At 44.8% G+C, this 17,485-nt stretch overlaps 1 protein-coding gene and 1 long non-coding RNA gene across 3 annotated transcripts; one reads left to right on the top strand and one right to left on the bottom strand.

Moving 5' to 3' along the window:
- The first annotated feature begins 1,084 nt into the window (after positions 1-1,084).
- Positions 1,085-16,058, top strand: LOC106610712 (ADP-dependent glucokinase). Its single transcript, XM_014210214.3, has 6 exons — positions 1,085-1,458; positions 5,029-5,188; positions 11,616-11,806; positions 11,885-11,981; positions 12,126-12,262; positions 12,848-16,058. The coding sequence occupies exons 1-6, from the start codon at positions 1,266-1,268 to the stop codon at positions 13,552-13,554; spliced, it is 1,485 nt and encodes a 494-aa protein (XP_014065689.1). The 5' UTR covers positions 1,085-1,265; the 3' UTR covers positions 13,555-16,058.
- On the bottom strand, positions 7,059-11,141 carry LOC106610713 (uncharacterized). Of its 2 annotated transcripts, XR_006770924.2 has the most exons (3): positions 10,839-11,141; positions 7,851-7,983; positions 7,059-7,704 (listed from the first exon to the last, which is right to left on the bottom strand). It is a non-coding gene; the product is annotated as an uncharacterized LOC106610713 (long non-coding RNA). The 2 variants fall into 2 exon arrangements; XR_001329955.3 differs by having other exon boundaries at positions 7,059-7,983.
- Positions 16,059-17,485: the final 1,427 nt, after the last annotated feature.

Below are 17,485 nucleotides of genomic sequence, written 5' to 3'. Positions count from 1 at the left end.
GCAATATAAGCAGCGCAGTCGTAGTGGGACTTGTGTAGAAAAGGTGGCGGCTTGGCGCAGTGAAAATTCTAGGCGATTGTTATCACCAAATTGCCACTGCAAAGCCCTTCTGTACGTAGCCTAATGGTTGGTGGCAGTATAGCTAGTTAGTTATAGCGAGGGTTATGGTGAGGGCTTGAGGGATGCTGTATTGAATGTAGGGCTGTCACTGACTAAAAAAAAATATTGGTCGACCGAAAGTAGTCTGTTCTTTCTACCAATCGAGTGCTCAAAATGTTTTTATGTGTATTTTTACATATATAGACACTCATTATGTGTTTTAATAAAACCAACTATGTGCATTGAGCTTGTCTGATGCTTTACGCTTACGGTTTGACGCCTCACGAGGGCGCCAGAGATCTAGATAACCAGAAGAAAAATAACTGAACCTGACCCAACTTTTCTCCTCCGCTCGTGCCCGAACAGCCGAAAGAAACCTTACCGGAGTGCAAAACAAACAAAAACGTCACAAAATGTCGTCATAATATATGCACGAACTCTTCTGAACTGTTTCGGCTGGGAAGCCACTAGAGCAGGGTTATTCAACTGCTGGTTTTCTGTTCTACCTGATAATTAATTCCATCACCTAGTGTGCCAGGTCTAAATCAGTCCCTGATTAGAGATTACCAATGAAAACAAGCTGAGTTTGAGGGCACTAGAGCATCAGGTCAATATAATGGTAGTCAGTAGTTACCACAGCCAGAAGTCATAAACCCGCCTATTTCTTAAATGTTTCTTTAAAATGTGATTTTAAACCCTAACCTTAACAACAACACTGCTAACCTTAAATTAAGACCAAAAAGCATTTGTATTTTTATGGCCAATTTTTCCTGTGGCCCTGATAACTAGTGGAAACCCAGTATAATGGATAATCAGTGGATCGTCACTATCAGGGACCATTTGGACGTCCATTTAAATAGTTACGGTTAGGGCATAGATAGAACAATGAGAGGCTGAGCTAAACAAATCTTTGGTTGGGGGTTTTGGGTAGGGCCGTCCCAAGGATCTCGGATTGCACTAACCAAAATGTGACCTTAGCCAGCTACTTCCGCTTTCTTGTCACTCCTCCTCCGCAGCTTCGCGGGGCTGACCCTGTATTCACGCTTGAAACCAACCAACAACACAACCGCTTCCCCAGGGACACTTGTTTTGTCAATCCAGTTTGTTTGCTAGACTCGTCGTAGCTGTTGCCTGGAGGAGTGCTGGCCAGTCCACAGCCACTGGCCATGGAGCAAGGAAGCGGGTTTTCATTGATGAAGTATGGGACAGCAGCGTCCCTCGCAATGGTTCTGCTGGCGTACTGGTTCCGATCTCCAGGGCAGTCAGGACTAGATGACAGGCTTGACACGGTGCTGTCCTCCCTACTGCGGGCTGAAAGCAAAGTGGGGATGAACAACGCCAGACCCAGGGTGGCGATAGGTGAGAATCCTATATGACAAGCTAGCCTAGCATCAGTTAGCTAGCTAACGTCAGCTAACCTTAGTCCTTACTTTGATGCGCAGAGAGGAGGGTCATTCCTACAAACCAGTGCCTTTTGGATAGTATATCTTTGTATTTTTGTTGTATTCTATCAGAGAAAGGACGTTTAGACTTTCAGGAAAATATATTAGTCAAACTCTGTCACTTAACATTTGTTGGTACATTTTCCAAACTGTTAGGTGCATAATCCTAACATGGTGGATGGAGGAACCTTACAGGTGTAAATTAGCCATAGCTCTGTGAGTGAGCTGATTGAGTTCGCAGTATTTTAACTTCTCTAACAAATAGATGTAGACATTTTGTTAATTTTCTCTATAATTTAGCCTAACAGGATGGAAATGTATGAGTGGGAAATACAGACTAACAACGTGAAAAATAGATACAACTGAGTGTTTATATTTATTGAACTTTGCACCGTTTTTTGCACAAAAGAAGCGACGACACTGAATGTGGTGTCATTGTAGGAAGGGGTTGTTTTCTTAAAGGAGAATTACAACAAACTAACAGGGTGGAAAGTGATATCAGTGACACGCACATCTTAAATAAAATAATAATAAATACAGTAATCATGAAAAAAAGTTATTGATGAGAGACTTGAACTATGATTATAAAATAATGAATTTGAAATATTTTATGGCTTATATTTTTGGTGGAAGTTGATGAATAACCCCAGAGGACATGGCGAAAACGCCAACATCTACTGAAAAAAAGGGTAAAAAAAAAAGTAGCTTTGATGTTTAAACGAGTTTGGGATGGTTAATGTTTAGAAAAAAAATCCCTAACCGAAAACCTTTTATTTTATTTGCCGCGGATATAAAGTACTCCGCACGTCATGGTCATTCATTAATAGTTGGAAAAAATGGCAGATGGTGAGTTAGGGAAGCGACAGCAGCGAAGTCCTCTATGGCAATACTTTTGAGAAGGTGATTAAATGCAAACATTGCGTGGTGGAACTGAGCTGCAGTACAGGTGAAATGCTCAAAGGGAGACCCAACCCTTTGCTGGCACCAGTGCGATAAGCGACAGTAATCAAATGATTACAGAAATGATTGCAGTTGATATGCAGCCAATTGTAGAGGATGTCGGCTTCAATACCCTAATAGCATATCTAGAACTTGGCTAAAATATGCTTTGATGAAAAACCGTGAAGGCCCTGATGGAGAAATTGTACAATGATTGCACTGCAAGCACAAAGCGCAAGCTCTCAAAACACCATACGTGGCGTTAACAGATTGTTGGACGTCAATGAACACACTGTCATACATCAGTGTAACGAGCCATCACATTGATGAAAAGTGGGACATGAAGTCCCATGTACTGACAACTGAGACCATGGAGGAAAGAGACAACAGAGAACCAAAAACGGCATTAATACCATTGCTGAGTGGGTGGGGACAGCAGTAAGGTAAGCGCTGTCTGGTTAGGCTGTCAGGACTGCGGTAGATTGAACTGCGTTGCCTCCTTAGTGGTCATGCAGGACCATATCTCAATTGTGAAACACGTCATTTTATCGTTAAAATAAAAAAAAAATGGCATTTTAAACTTAAGATTTATTTTTTATTTTTACATTTGTCACATCCCAATTCAAAATGCATAAAATTCCCTTTTAAGATCGATCTTTTTTGTGTTTTTAAGGTAAAGGACACCTGCCCTTATTGAAAGCCTTTTTGAATCTTACACTAAGAAGTGATATTTCAGTGATTTAAAAGTGATTATAACTCGTTTTTCAACCACTCCACAAATTTCTTGTTAACAAACTATAGTTTTGGATAGTCGGTTAGGACATCTACTTTGTGCATGACACAAGTCCTTTTTCCAACAATTGTTTACAGACAGATTATTTGACTTATAATTGACTGTCACAAGTCCAGTGGGTTAGAAGTTTACATACACTAAGTTGACTGTGCCTCTAAACAGCTTGGAAAATTCCAGAAACTGTCATGGCTTTAGAAGCTTCTGATTGGCACATTGACATCATTTGAGTCAATTAGAGGTGTACCTGTGGATGTATTTCAAGGCTTACCTTCAAACTCAGTGCTTCTTTGCTTGACATCATGGAAAAATCAAAAGAAATCAACCAAGACCTCAGAAAAAATATTGTAGACCTCCACAAGTCTGGTTAATCCTTGGGGGCAATTTCCAAATGCCTGAAGGTACCACGTTCATCTGTACAAACAATAGTACGCAAGTATAAACACCATGGGACCACGCAGCCGTCATACCGCTCAGGAAGGAGACGCGTTCTGTCTCCTAGAGATGAACATACTTAGGTGCGAAAAGTGCAAATCAATCCCAGAAAAACAGCAAAGGACCTTGTGAAGATGCTGGAGGGAACAGGTACGAAAGTATCTATATCCACATTAAAACGAGTCCTATATCGAAATAACCTGAAAGGCCGCTCAGCACAGAAGAAGCCACTGCTTCAAAACTGCAATAAAAAAGCCAGACTATGGTTTGCATTTGCGCATGGAGACAAAGATTGTACTTTTTGGAGAAATGTCCTCTGGTCTGATGAAACAAAAATAGAACTGTTTGGTCATAATGGTCATCGTTATATTTCGAGGGAAAAGGGGGAGGCTTGCAAGCCGAAGAACACCATCCCAAACGTGAAGCACGGGGGTGGCAGCATCATGTTGTGGGGGTGCTTTGCTGCAGGAGGGACTGGTGCACTTCACAAAATAGATGGTATCATGAGGAGGAAAATATGTGGCTATATTGAAGCAACATCTCAAGACGTAAGTCAGGAAGTTAAAGCTTGGTCGCAAATGGGTCTTCCAAATGGACAATTGTGGCAAAATGGCTTAAGGACAATAAAGTAAAGGTACTGGAGTGGCCATCACAAAGCCTTGACCTCAAGCCTATAGAAGATTTGTGGGCAGCACTGAAAAAGCGTGTGTGATCAAGAACTACAAACCTGACTCGGTTACACCAGCTCTGTCAGGAGGAATGGGCCAAAATTCACCCAACTTATTGTGGGAAGCTTGTGGAAGGCTACCTGAAATGTTTGGACCAAGTTAAACAATTTAAAGGCAATGCTACCGAATACTAATTGAGTATATGTGAACTTCTGACCCACTGGGAATGTGATGGAAGAAATAAAATATTAAATCTATTATTCTGATATTTCACATTCTTAAAATAAATCTGTGATCCTAACTGACCTAAGACAGGGAATTTTTACTAGGATTAAATGTCAGGAATTGTGAAAAACTGAGTTTAAATGTATTTGGCTAAGGTGTATGTAAACTTCCAACTTCAACTGTATCTCACTCCCCTCTGCCACTTAGTACATCTGTCAGAGTACTGGGAGTGTTACCTCTCTCACTCTATATGAATGTTGGGGCAGGCAGGCGGGGCAGTGAAAGTAATGGGGGGGGGGGGGGAATTGGTGGCTGTGCTGGGGGCATCAAATTATGTTCTCGTCTCTCTGTCTCTCTCTGAGATTCGGGGGTTGCTTTGTGATTGTGTAGAGTTAAATACTGTTCTCACCTTTTCTCTCTCTTCCTCCAGGTTTAGGGGGTTGTGTTGATGTCATCGTGGATGGGGTGACGTTGCTGAATAAGATTGGCCTGCCTCCCACAGGCCAGCCTCTCCACCATGACTACATAGAGAACGCTGATCAGCTGGCACAGAGCTTCGCTTACTTCTTTGCCCCGGGAGCCGCCTCAGAGTAAGTGGCCAAGCCCCCTTGTGTGTCTTGTGACATTTCTAGTGCATGGTGTTAATGAACAACTAAAGGACAAAGTCTGCGATCCTTTACAAAGGCATTCGGTTTCTCACACACACACACACTATCCTTACAGACCAGATCAATATACACAACAGAAATATACTGCTCAAAAAAATAAAGGGAACACTAAAATAACACATCCTAGATCTGAATGAATGAAATAATCTTATTAAATACTTTTTTCTTTACGTAGTTGAATGTGCTGACAACAAAATCACACCAAAATAATCAATGGAAATCCAATTTATCAACCCATGGAGGTCTGGATTTGGAGTCACACTCAAAATTAAAGTGGAAAACCACACTACAGGCTGATCCAACTTTGATGTAATGTCCTTAAAACAAGTCAAAATGTGGCCTCCACATGCCTGTATGACCTCCCTACAATGCCTGGGCATGCTCCTGATGAGGTGGCGGATGGTCTCCTGAGGGATCTCCTCCCAGACCTGGACTAAAGCATCCGCCAACTCCTGGACAGTCTGTGGTGCAACGTGGTGTTGGTGGATGGAGCGAGACATGATGTCCCAGATGTGCTCAATTGGATTCAGGTCTGGGGAACGGGCGGGCCAGTCCATAGCGTCAATGCCTTCCTCTTGCAGGAACTGCTGACACACTCCAGCCACATGAGGTCTAGCATTGTCTTGCATTAGGAGGAACCCAGGGCCAACCGCACCAGCATATGGTCTCACAAGGGGTCTGAGGATCTCATCTCGGTACCTAATAGCAGTCAGGCTACCTCTGGCGAGCACATGGAGGGCTGTGCAGCCCCCCAAAGAAATGCCACCCCACACCATGACTGATCCACCCGCCAAACCGGTCATGCTGGAGGATGTTGCAGGCAGCAGAACGTTCTCCACGGCGTCTCCAGACTCTGTCACGTCTGTCACGTGCTCAGTGTGAACCTGCTTTCATCTGTGAAGAGCACAGGGCGCCAGTGGCGAATTTGCCAATCTTGGTGTTCTCTGGCAAATGCCAAACGTCCTGCACGGTGTTGGGCTGTAAGCACAACCCCCACCTGTGGATGTCGGGCCCTCATACCACCCTCATGGAGTCTGTTTCTGACCATTTGAGCAGACACATGCACATTTGTGGTCTGCTGGAGGTCATTTTGCAGGGCTCTGGCAGTGCTCCTCCTGCTCTTCCTTGCACAAAGGCGGAGGTAGCGGTCCTGCTGCTGGGTTGTTGCCCTCCTACGGCTTCCTCCACGTCTCCTGATGTACTGGCCTGTCTCCTGATAGCGCCTCCATGCTCTGGACACTACGCTGACAGACACAGCAAACCTTCTTGCCACAGCTTACATTGATGTGCCATCCTGGATGAGCTGCACTACCTGAGCCACTTGTGTGGGTTGTAGACTCCGTCTCATGCTACCACTAGAGTGAAAGCACCGCCAGCATTCAAAAGTGACCAAAACATCAGCCAGGAAGCATAGGAACTGAGAAGTGGTCTGTGGTCAGCACCTGCAGAACCACTCCTTTATTGGGGGTGTCTTGCTAATTGCCTATAATTTCCACCTGTTGTCTATTTCATTTGCACAACAGCATGTGAAATTTATTGTCAATCAGTTGCTTCCTAAGTGGACAGTTTGATTTCACAGAAGTGTGATTGACTTGGAGTTACATTGTGTTGTTTAAGTGTTCCCTTTATTTTTTTGAGCAGTGTATTTTAGTAAATAAAGTGGTAAGCACACAGTAATTAGTCTCTACCATCATGGGGGCTCTTATTGATGGTTTTATGGTGTTGGAGACAATTGAATGTTCTCAGTATTTGGCTTTGGAATTTCAATTAAAAAGTAATAAAATAATTAAGGTCATATTTCATAATGCATTTAATTAAAGCATTTTTATGTGAAACTGAACTCGAAAACTGTGATACATTTTGTTAGACCTTCCTCCGTAAACCTGATAGCCCAATTAAACAATAACGGGCATGCTTGACCCCCCCCCTTTTCTTCCTGCACTTATCATTCTAGCGTGTCTTCAGATAGCGTTACAGTTCATCTTCCCAACGGCACAAGTAACTCTTGCCTGTTACATTTGATGGCCCATGGTAATGTCCCGATTTTTGTTTTTTTTTTGTGTTTTGTGTGTTTTTTTTCAATATCCAAATAAATACATCTATTTTTCCCAAGTACACAAGTCTCTCACCTGAGCTACCAACATTGTCTCATCCATTTTTCCCACCAGTACACCAGGAGCATGAAAGAAGTTTGAATGGGATCTCTCTCCATGCTCACTCCACATGCGCAGTCTCAGGACTCATGGCGCACTCCTGCCGCCCGTACCCAGATTAATGGCTCGGACTCAGATTGGAGTGTTAAGTCACTGTCACATTGAACGCCTTTGTTGCTCTGTCTTCAGCCGGTTAGGGAGGGTTTTGAGGTTCACACAGTGTTTGTGGTCAAATTATTCCTACCATGCATAAAGACACGATCTGACGTCACCTTCCATGATAACCTCAAGAGAGGACAGATCAGAACAACAGTTCAGTTAAATTAATTCTGATTCAGGAAATCCAGACAAGCATTGACTATGACAAATTGTTACATTCCAAATGTTCTTATCATTATCTCTATGACAAATGTCAAAGCATAACAACTTACTGTTACTGTTGAAACCATTTTCAAAATTAGTTCATACTCCCTTATTTTTCTGGCGACCTCTCGGAAGAGTTACCAGATCAGGGGAGTTAACACCCTAACCCATGGGGAATCCCAACAATCCAGCAGACCCAATCTGGTGAAATTTGTATCGAAACAGAGACAAAAATGAAATCAGCAATACACATATCACAATCCATTTGGAGTAACTGTCAACTCTCATTAACATATTTTTTTCCTTCTATATGCAGACTGAACAAAATACATTTGTGTATTTACCCAAAGGCCAGGGAACTTGTAATTTCCCCATTGAACACATGACTCACATTGCTAAATCAAAAATGAACTAACTTGAATAACCAATCAACTTAGAATTACAACTCTTGATAACTCCATAAGGAAATAATGCTATCTCATAAAGTAATGGTAAAATAGAATAGAGTCTGGTGTTTCTCATTCATTTTTATAATTAAACCCCACCTGTTTCGATCATTTTTAGTGAGATTGATCAGGCCTCACCAGAAAGTCAGGATACAGGGGCATTCGACACCATTAAATATTTCCTCTCCTTTTTCTTTCCCTGTCCTTCCGAAACCCCTTTAAAAACATTTCTAACATTTCCATCATTCTGCATATCAAATTGAAAAGACCCCACAAAATAAATCTCTCAGTATCAACACCACTAACGCATATTCATAACTGGTAAGTTGCGTGCTGGGGTGTGTGGTAAACCGTCGATCAAAAACACATGAACAAGCGTTATCTGGGAACTCTGTTTTATGGCCTAATCCAGATACATTTATACTTAAATCTGCCGAATATCACTAACTGCTCTCCCCAATACCACAGTCTCGGGAAACACTCCATAGAGAGATAATGAACGCCACGCCCCCCCCCCCCCCCCCCCCCCCTCCAAAAGTATTAATTATGAACCAATGATTCTCCATAACCACTGCACCACCATGTTCATGAACCAAAAAAAAATGTAAAATTCATTTTAGGTTTGGTAACCCCTATGCTAATTCCTCGTGACCCCCTCCACCCTTTTGTCCATTCTAGAAGTCTATTTCAGAATAAGACGACATAAAATGTAAATCTATTTGATAATAAAACTACAATGTCTCATGAGATTAAAAACCTCCCAAGATTTTCTGAGTTTGCAAGGAGTGTTTGGCCAGATAACTATAATTTGTTACTTCTTTAGAATCCATCCCCCTGGCATTTCGCCTAGATTCTTCAACCCAAAATACATTTTCCTGTGGCAAATTTAGCCAATTTCTCATCATAAGGAATCCGCGATATTTAATCCCTGCCATCTATTAAAAAGTTGTCTCTGAACCACTGTTGATCGAACTGAGGCCATTCACTGCTATGTAAAATGTCCCTGTCTCGCTGCTCTCGAGGATTTGTTGCAAACGCTTATATAGCAGCATTTCCTCCGAATGCAGCAGGTTCCAGGACCACCTTACACTCATTCTTCCAATGCCCGATAGCTCCCTGTTTTAGATGTTTTAGATGTGGGGCTATCTCCCTACGCTTTAGTTTTTTTCCGCTACTTTTCTTTCTTACCTTGGCCTTTGAAAACGCTGTTAGTGACTTTCACTGTGGCCGTATTAACCCCTCGCACGTCTGCGAACTGAGCGGAGTTATATTCCAGTCAAAGCATCCTGCTCTATTTCATACACTACCCCCTGCAATTGCCGCTTTGATCACCGGTTTCAAACCTGCCATCAAAGCCGAAGTGCAAATTCTATCAATGCATTCCAGTACCGTCTTTTTGCCGCTGAGTACATCTACTAATTTCATTTCTATCGGTTATACTCTTCTGTTGATAAAACACCGACATTAAAACTTGTATATTGAGCTTGCGATTTCTCAATGATGTCATTGTGAGTTCTTTATTTGATTTGAATTTTCCGTCAATAGGGAAATGTTGCCCAATTTTATCCAGTTTGCAAAATGTTTCCGATATTTGAGCCGAAATGGTAGAATGCTCGTGTGCTTCTTTCAGCGCCTCCATGGCTTTATTAAAATCCTCTAGCGCCGCTTTACAGGGGGAATCGGGGCCGCCTGTCGCCATTTCAATAATTATTATTCCCAAACCTCTCCCGACGGTGTCCAGGGTGTTTATTTCTTCACTCCCGTCTCTAATACACACCTTCTATTAACTATTTTCCAAGGTAGCGCTACCCACTTCCCCGGGGGAATAGTTATGGTATTTGTGCCTATTAATTGGTCACGGCACTTAATACCTTGTATTAGAACCTATACTATAGCGTCTGCAAATGTATTACTGGAGAATACGGATGACCTAATGTCTTATTTCAGTGTTACACCTCAAATATCACTGTTGTTGATAACACACATTACCAAAATGATTCACACTTGTCTTCCTATTTCCACATATGTTATGGTTCCCCCTCCCCATAGGGCATAAACCAACCTTTCTCCTTATTGCTACTGCTGATACACGTAACACAGTGTTCCAATATCTTATTGCTTTACTTTTAATCATGCATGTGGCTTTACTTCAGAATTTATAGGCAACCTTATCATTATCCACATACACTCTACTGCCTCACTGTCACTGCTGGGACTTTCATCCCTTTTACAGATCTCACAGGGGAATACCCCTACTAGGAACCTATCCTATACGGAACCTACACTGTAATGTCACTCATGGATCTTGCAGAGGAACCTATCCTTATGGAACCTACACTACACCATATTTCCCTGGTTCTCAGAGGAAAACCTCCACTCAGGACCTATCCTTATGGAACCTACCCTACACCATATTTCCCTGGTTCTCAGAGGAAAACCTCCACTCATGGAACCTACCCTACACCATATATTTATGACCGGTTGTTTCTCAATGGGCCTACTGAATAAACTCAGGCGTTCTAGGTCCGTATCCTATAATTGTTCAGCTTACGATTCTCATCTCCCCAAGACGTCAAAATGAGTGGAAACAGGTGTAGGAACTGTGCCTACCTTGTTTGTTGCCAGCTCCTGCTCCACAGATCTGGACTCTGGTTTGACTATAAATCATGGTGAATCCTGCTTGCAGCGCCAACTGTTAGGTTGTAATTATCAGAGTTAGAACTCGACGGACACTATGAAAGCTTAAACCAGCTTAAACCAGCTGAACAGACAAAGACATGGTTACAATAGTGGTGGTATATGTACGCCACTTTGGGTGGAGTCTCCTCTTTCTCGCTAAACATTGTACCTTTATTGCTAGGCAGGAAACTAAGTGATACAGGCAATAAGCTTTTCCTTCTACCTTAACCTGACCTCGACCCCCCCCCCCCCCCCCCCCTCATCACTAATCCCTGGCGCTCTCCCCTTATCAATGCTGCCACGTGATCGTTTTCCCTACGCTCAGCACATTCCAAGCTTATTGCACCCACCATATACCTTCCTCCTACCGATAACCATTAACTTCTGGTGTAGACCCGCTAAACCTAAGCACTCACTATTTCAATAGGATACCTGATAATTAACCCTGTCCCAAGTTTAGGAGTTAGAACCCAGAATCCATCAATTTTTTTATAAAACGAACCAACCTTAAAAAGCAATAATCACTCAGCTCTAACACACACACACACACACACACACACACACACACACACACACACACACACACACACTCTTCTAAAATGTTTTCCTGGGCTTGGTTGTGTAACTCTTTTATAATCTGTGAAGTTTCTACATTCTAACCCTCCCTCCTTTTTCTGGTACCCCTTCCATCCCCTCCTCTCCTCTCAGGCGGTTTGTCATAAATGACACCTTGTTCAGTCAGCTGGTCGAGGCATCCCGTGAGTTGCCCGACAACCGCTGGGCCATAGGTGGCAATGCCCCGGTGATGGCTGGTCGCATGGCAACCGAGGGCTGCGACGTGTTGCTAGGGGGGAGCTTCAGCCCCGACTTCGCTGACATACTGTCCCAGCACATCACAGGTACACACACACACACACGTAACACCTCCCTCCTTGATGCCATCCCCCACCCACCTCCCACCCCCTCTGTTTCTCCAGTTGCAGGTAATGTGGTGGAGGAGCCTGATATCCATCTGATCCTGGAGTACCCATCAGGAGCCACCTGGGGCCAGTACACCGCCCGCAGAGCCAACAGGTGTGTGTTAATACTAGAGGGTGTGAGATGAACAGAGTTAGATTATTCATGGTGTGGTTGTATATCAGGACCATCACTCTGCGTACCTGTGATGTAGTCCATTATAACCCTTGCCCTGTGTCACTAACCTGTGTGTGTGTCCAGGTACATAGTCCACAGTGATGACCATAACCCATACCTGGCGTCGCTTCAGGACTTTGAGGTGAAGCTACAGGACTTTCACCCTGACCTGCTGGTGGTGGGCGGGCTCCAGATGATGGACAGCTTCCCCTTCCAACGGGGTGAGAGGATACTCTGCCAACTTGTTCCCCAATTGGGAGGTGTTTTCAGAGCAGAGCTGGTTCCCATTGAGTGACAGACAGTTGGTATTATAGTGGTCTGTGTTGTGGTGAGGGAGAGAGTAGCGGAGGAGAGAGGAGAGGAGAAGAGCGGAGGGGAAGGGAAGGCAGGGTTGGTTCCCATTGAAGTGCAGACTGTTGGTATTATAGTGGTCTGTGTTGTGGTGAGGGAGAGAGTAGCGGAGGAGAGGAGAGAGTAGCGGAGGAGAGGAGAGAGTAGCGGAGGGGAAGGCAGGGTTGGTTCCCATTGACGTGCAGACTGTTGGTATTATAGTGGATTAACCCTGCCTGCCTCTATTCAATAGCTCTGCTGCCTCAGTCACACAGGCCACTAGAACTCAGCTGGCATAGGAAGCACATATGTGTGTGTATAGGGAGGGTGTGGGGATGTATCCAATGCTGTGTTTTCTTTGGCCAGGAACATGCCTTTGTGCTGTCAGACTGGTTTAACTACTTTGGATAAATTCTCTACCCCTCTAACAGCATCTCTCTCTCTCTCTCTCTCTCTCCCTCTCTCTCTCTCTCCAGGTGAGCGGGAAGCACTGCTCTCTCGGCTGGGCAGTCTCCTCTCCTCCTCCTCCCCTCGTACGGGCGTCCATTTTGAGATGGCCAGCTTCGTGGATGAGGGTCTAATGGGGGACCTGCTGCATCTGGTCCTGCCCCACGCCGACTCTCTGGGGATGAACGAGCAGGAGCTGCCCAACCTGCTCAGCCTTCTGAGGGGCTCCAACATCACCGTGCTCTCTGACCCTAACCCCCGCGTTGCTACCGTCCTCGACCAGATGAGGGCGCTCTACCGCCTGGTCAACCAGCGCTACCGCGACGCTAATGAGGATAGCGACATGGGCGCTTACGCCACTAGTGCCAAAGGCCGGCCGCTGACCCGGCTCCACGTTCACACCCTGGCGTTCCAGGCCATGATCGTGACGCGCGGCTCCCAGTGGAAGAACACCATGTCTGCCGTGGCCAAGGCCTCGCTCACCGCCAACCGCCACGTGTGCGGCTCGCCGGACATCGACCCCAGCAAGGCGCGCCTCATCATGGACGAGTCGTTCTCAGTGAGTAGTAAGGAGGGCAGCCAGCGGATCCCTCTAGAGGAGACCAGGCCCGTCAGCTGCTGGCACGAGGAGGACTATGAGATCTGTGTGGCGCCCGTCCTGGTGTGCACCGAGGTTTACCAGACGGCCGGGGGAGGGGACAACATCTCCGCCGCAGGACTGGTGCTGCAGATCTGAGCCATTGTTAGCGACGAACGGCTAACTCTGACGAAGCGTTAGCTTAACATGGGCGGCCACCTCTGCTCCTGGTGGGTAGGTGGTGGGTGTGCACTCTTTTGCTCCAGCCCTACTGTAACACACTGAATTCAACTAGACAAGATCCTCATGAGTATCTGATGGGTAGGTCCAGAGCAAAAGCCAGCACACCCAGTAGCTCTCCACTAGGATTGTTGGCCCCCTAGGATTCACCGCTAGGCTAACGTGGCAAAGGATAACACAGAGAGCTGAGATAGCTGGCTAGCTCTCTGGAGCTCCACAGACTCCTTGAATAAATTCCACGTCTGTTTTCAGTCAGTCAGCCGAACGGACAGAAAGACAGACAACCCTTCCCATAACATGTGAAGACTTTTATCATTCTGGTTTTAGGTGTGTTGATTTTTGTTTTTGATTGTTTTATGTTGTGTTGCCGGTGCAATGCTAACGCAGGGTCCAGTGTGTCTGCGGCAGGGCCGAGCCTGCTCCCCTTCTCTCTCTCTCTCTCTCTCGCTCTCCTTTTATCTCCTCTCCCCGCTCTCCTCCTGAGCTCATTTCTCTCCTGTCCTCTCTGAGCAGTATGACCCAGCTGACACTCACACACTCCAGACTTCTATACTTCCTGTCAGACAGACCATGTCAAGACAGGCAGCTCGTTCTCTCATTCCGACAGAAGATGGAACACATCTAATAACACTACCCATAAACCCCCCCCTGGGATATATAGTATTTCCTCAACCAGAAACAAAAAGGAAAAAAAAGAGGTTCTGTTTAGTTCCTCGTTAATACACCCCTGCTGTGGGGTTTCCTCAACCGTGTAGGTCGCGGAAAAGTCCAGACACGCACGCACATCCACTATTTCCCCTGTAGTCTCTTACATAGATCCGTATCTGCCTAGTTGGAGCTGTTGTCATAGTTATTCATTCCGTTCTCTCCCAGGATGTCAACACAAACCCAACGTTTCAGAGGTTCTATCCCTGTGTTCTAATGTTCTGATTCTTTTTTTTACTCCAGGGAAAGCGTTAGTTTATCTGTGACTGTGTTTTTTCCGGTTTCGTGTGAACCAGATTTAATGCTGGAGGCATATGAGACTTAACTCGTATGTCTAGGTCTGCGTTCATACAAGCAGCCCAATTTGGATATTTGTTCACTAATTGATCTTTCGACCAATTCGATCAGCTCATTGGGCAAAATATCAGAATTGGGCTTCCTGTGTAAACACAGCCTATAATTAGTAAAACAAAAAAAAACATGATGTAATGTATAAGTGTATTGTTGCCTGATGCTAAACTCAATCTGGCCTGTACACACAATCCGCTGTAATGTTGTCTTCGCGCTGATTTAATGATTGACAACAGGGAGTGTTTCTCTTATGTCTGTAATGTGAAACTATTTGACCCTTTACATGAGTATGTATTCTTCCCATGACCACCTCACTCTGTATCATATCATTGCATCACACACACACACACATTAGGACCTCAAGTTGTTTGAATGATTCCTGCATGGGCCACACATACCGCACACTGAATGTGTTAACTGTAAGGCGCTTTGGCTAAAAGTGACTGCAAAATAATATCAGGCAGACGTTTGTCATTTTAAATGTACTTTTCTATGGAGAACGGCCCGTGATCTCATCTGCTGTGAAGGGAGGCCGGGTGCATCCCAACAGTCTGTGGCTTTCTCTCCCGGTTTCCTTTATTTAATTAGCACCGAACTGCACATATCTCAAATCTTCATATGAGAGGAAGCCACTGTACTAATGAGATGTAGATGAAGCCTGTATGCTTGACAGGGTTTCTCTACTGCCCTCTACCAAAGGCTGCATTTATTTTGAGACCTAACACCATGCCACTTCAAGTGTCCACCCCTCTGAGTGACTGATCTGCAAGCTTGTGTGTGTGTGTGAGTTCCTGCCTGTCTGCGCCTGCTTGTCCAGACACGCATGTTATGCGTGAGTGTGCATGCTTGCGGAACATACCTGTGTGCATGCGTGAATGTGTGTGCGTTGCTCTGGCCATCTGGCATTGTCTCAGGGACTAACTGGGCTGTTCAGGAGATGTGTAATTTCTGTAGGCTCTGGGAGACCTTATAAACTATGTATGTGGACACACAAGCCTAAGATCACCATGTGCAATGCCAAGCATCGGCTGGAGAAATGTAAAGCTCGCATCCATTGGACTCTGGAGCAGTGGAAAACATGTTTTCTGGCGCAATGTTCCAACATCTGGTGGAAAGCCTTCCCAGAAGAGTGGAGGCTGTTATAGCAGCAAAGGGGGGGACCAACTCCTTATTAATGCCCATGATTTTGGAATGATGTTGGACGAACAGGTGTCCACATACTTTTGGCCATGTAGTGCACTTCCAGATGGATTGGAAGGACTTGGTGGGTTGGGTGTATTACAGGACATGGAAGGAAGGTTGGCTCATAGCCACGTGGATTACTTTATTCTGAGTGACTTGGAAGAAATAAACACACATTCCAACTTCGGGTGTCTATCCTGTCTCTTATTTCCAGAAAGTCATTTCTCATTCAAGCCATGTCTGAATCTCAGACACACTCTTGAGCCATCAAAGTGTAGACCCCTCAAACTCCACTCTGGACCTCACAGCCAGCTCCACTTTTTCATTGTTGCCCTCTAATCAGCGACTGATTTAGACCTGGGACACCAGGTGTGTGCAATTAATTATCGGGTATAACAGAAAACCAGCAGGCTCCGGACCTCGTAGGGTAATATCCCTAGTGCAGACCCTTTTAATTAGTGTGCTCAAAGATACTGTGGCATTATTGAATGGTATTTTATAGATTCACAACGCATCACTGAGAGTAAACTTTTTTTTTTTTTTTAATGACTCCCTTCCTACCCGGAGGGGAGCCCTCCCCTCATTGGTCGCCACACACCTCCATCAAAGCTCGCTAAGAACAATCCCATCCACCTGAAAGAGGCAGGCTATCCATGTAAATGCCCCATCTGCAGTCATTTAGTCCTCTTTCAACAAAACCAGCATGGACCACTAGAGATGCGTTGTTGACTGAGTATTGCATGAGTGTGGTGGCCAAGGTATTTCATTTTAATTGTTGTGCGTGGGGCATTTAAAGGGGTAGCCCTGCCTCTTTCAGGTGGATGTGTTTGTTCTTAACAAGCTTTGATGGAGGTGTGTGGTGACCAATGAGGGGAGGGTTCCCCTCCAGGTAGGAAGGGAAGGATTTTGTACACTTAGTAACTACTTCCTTGTTTTCAAATATGGTGGTGGCTACATCATGGTATGGGTATGCTTGACATCAATTAACACTGGAGGTTTTTTTTTCTTTTTTTTCTCCAGGCTGAAAAGAAACGGGAAATAACTAAGCACGGGCAAATCCTAGAAAACCTGCTCTCGTCTGCTTTATACCAGACACTTTCTGGTGTCTGGAATTTGCTTTTCAGCAGGACAATAACCTACAACAAAGCTTAATCTGTACTTACCAAGCAGACAGTGAGTGCTACTGAGTGGCCAAGTTAAAGTTGAGTCTGCTTGAAAATCTATGGCAAGACTTAAATTGCTGTTTAGCCATGATCCAACACCTTGACAGTGCTTGAAGAATGGGCAAATATTGCACAATACAGGTATGCAAAGCACCTAGGAGACTTGCCCAAGAAGACTCCGCTGTAATCGCTGCCAAAGGTGTTTCTAACATGTATTGACTCGGCGGCGAATACTTATCTAATCAAGGGCGACAGGTAGCCTAGCGGTTAAGAGCGTTAGGCCAGTAACCGAAAGGAGCTGAGCTGGCAAATTGGAAAAATCTGCCGTTCTGCCCTTGAGCAAAGCAGTTAATATGGCGTAATTTCCATGTCTTAATTTAAAGAAGCAGGGAGGAATGTCGAACGCGGAAGATAATGTTGTGCGCGTGTGGAGAATTCAGATAAAAGGG

This window comes from Salmo salar, chromosome 09 (assembly GCF_965601325.2).
Source record: "Salmo salar chromosome 09, fSalSal1, whole genome shotgun sequence".
NCBI lineage: Eukaryota > Metazoa > Chordata > Actinopteri > Salmoniformes > Salmonidae > Salmo > Salmo salar.
This window is presented reverse-complemented; position numbering and strand designations above follow the sequence as displayed.

Bases quoted from the DNA above. Each gene is read 5' to 3' on its own strand.
- LOC106610712 (XM_014210214.3), top strand. From the start codon at position 1,266: ATGGAGCAAGGAAGCGGGTTTTCATTGATGAAGTATGGGACAGCAGCG. The intron at 1,459-5,028 runs GTGAGAATCCTA...CTCTTCCTCCAG, and splicing joins CAGACCCAGGGTGGCGATAG to GTTTAGGGGGTTGTGTTGAT. The intron at 11,807-11,884 runs GTACACACACAC...CTGTTTCTCCAG, and splicing joins ACTGTCCCAGCACATCACAG to TTGCAGGTAATGTGGTGGAG.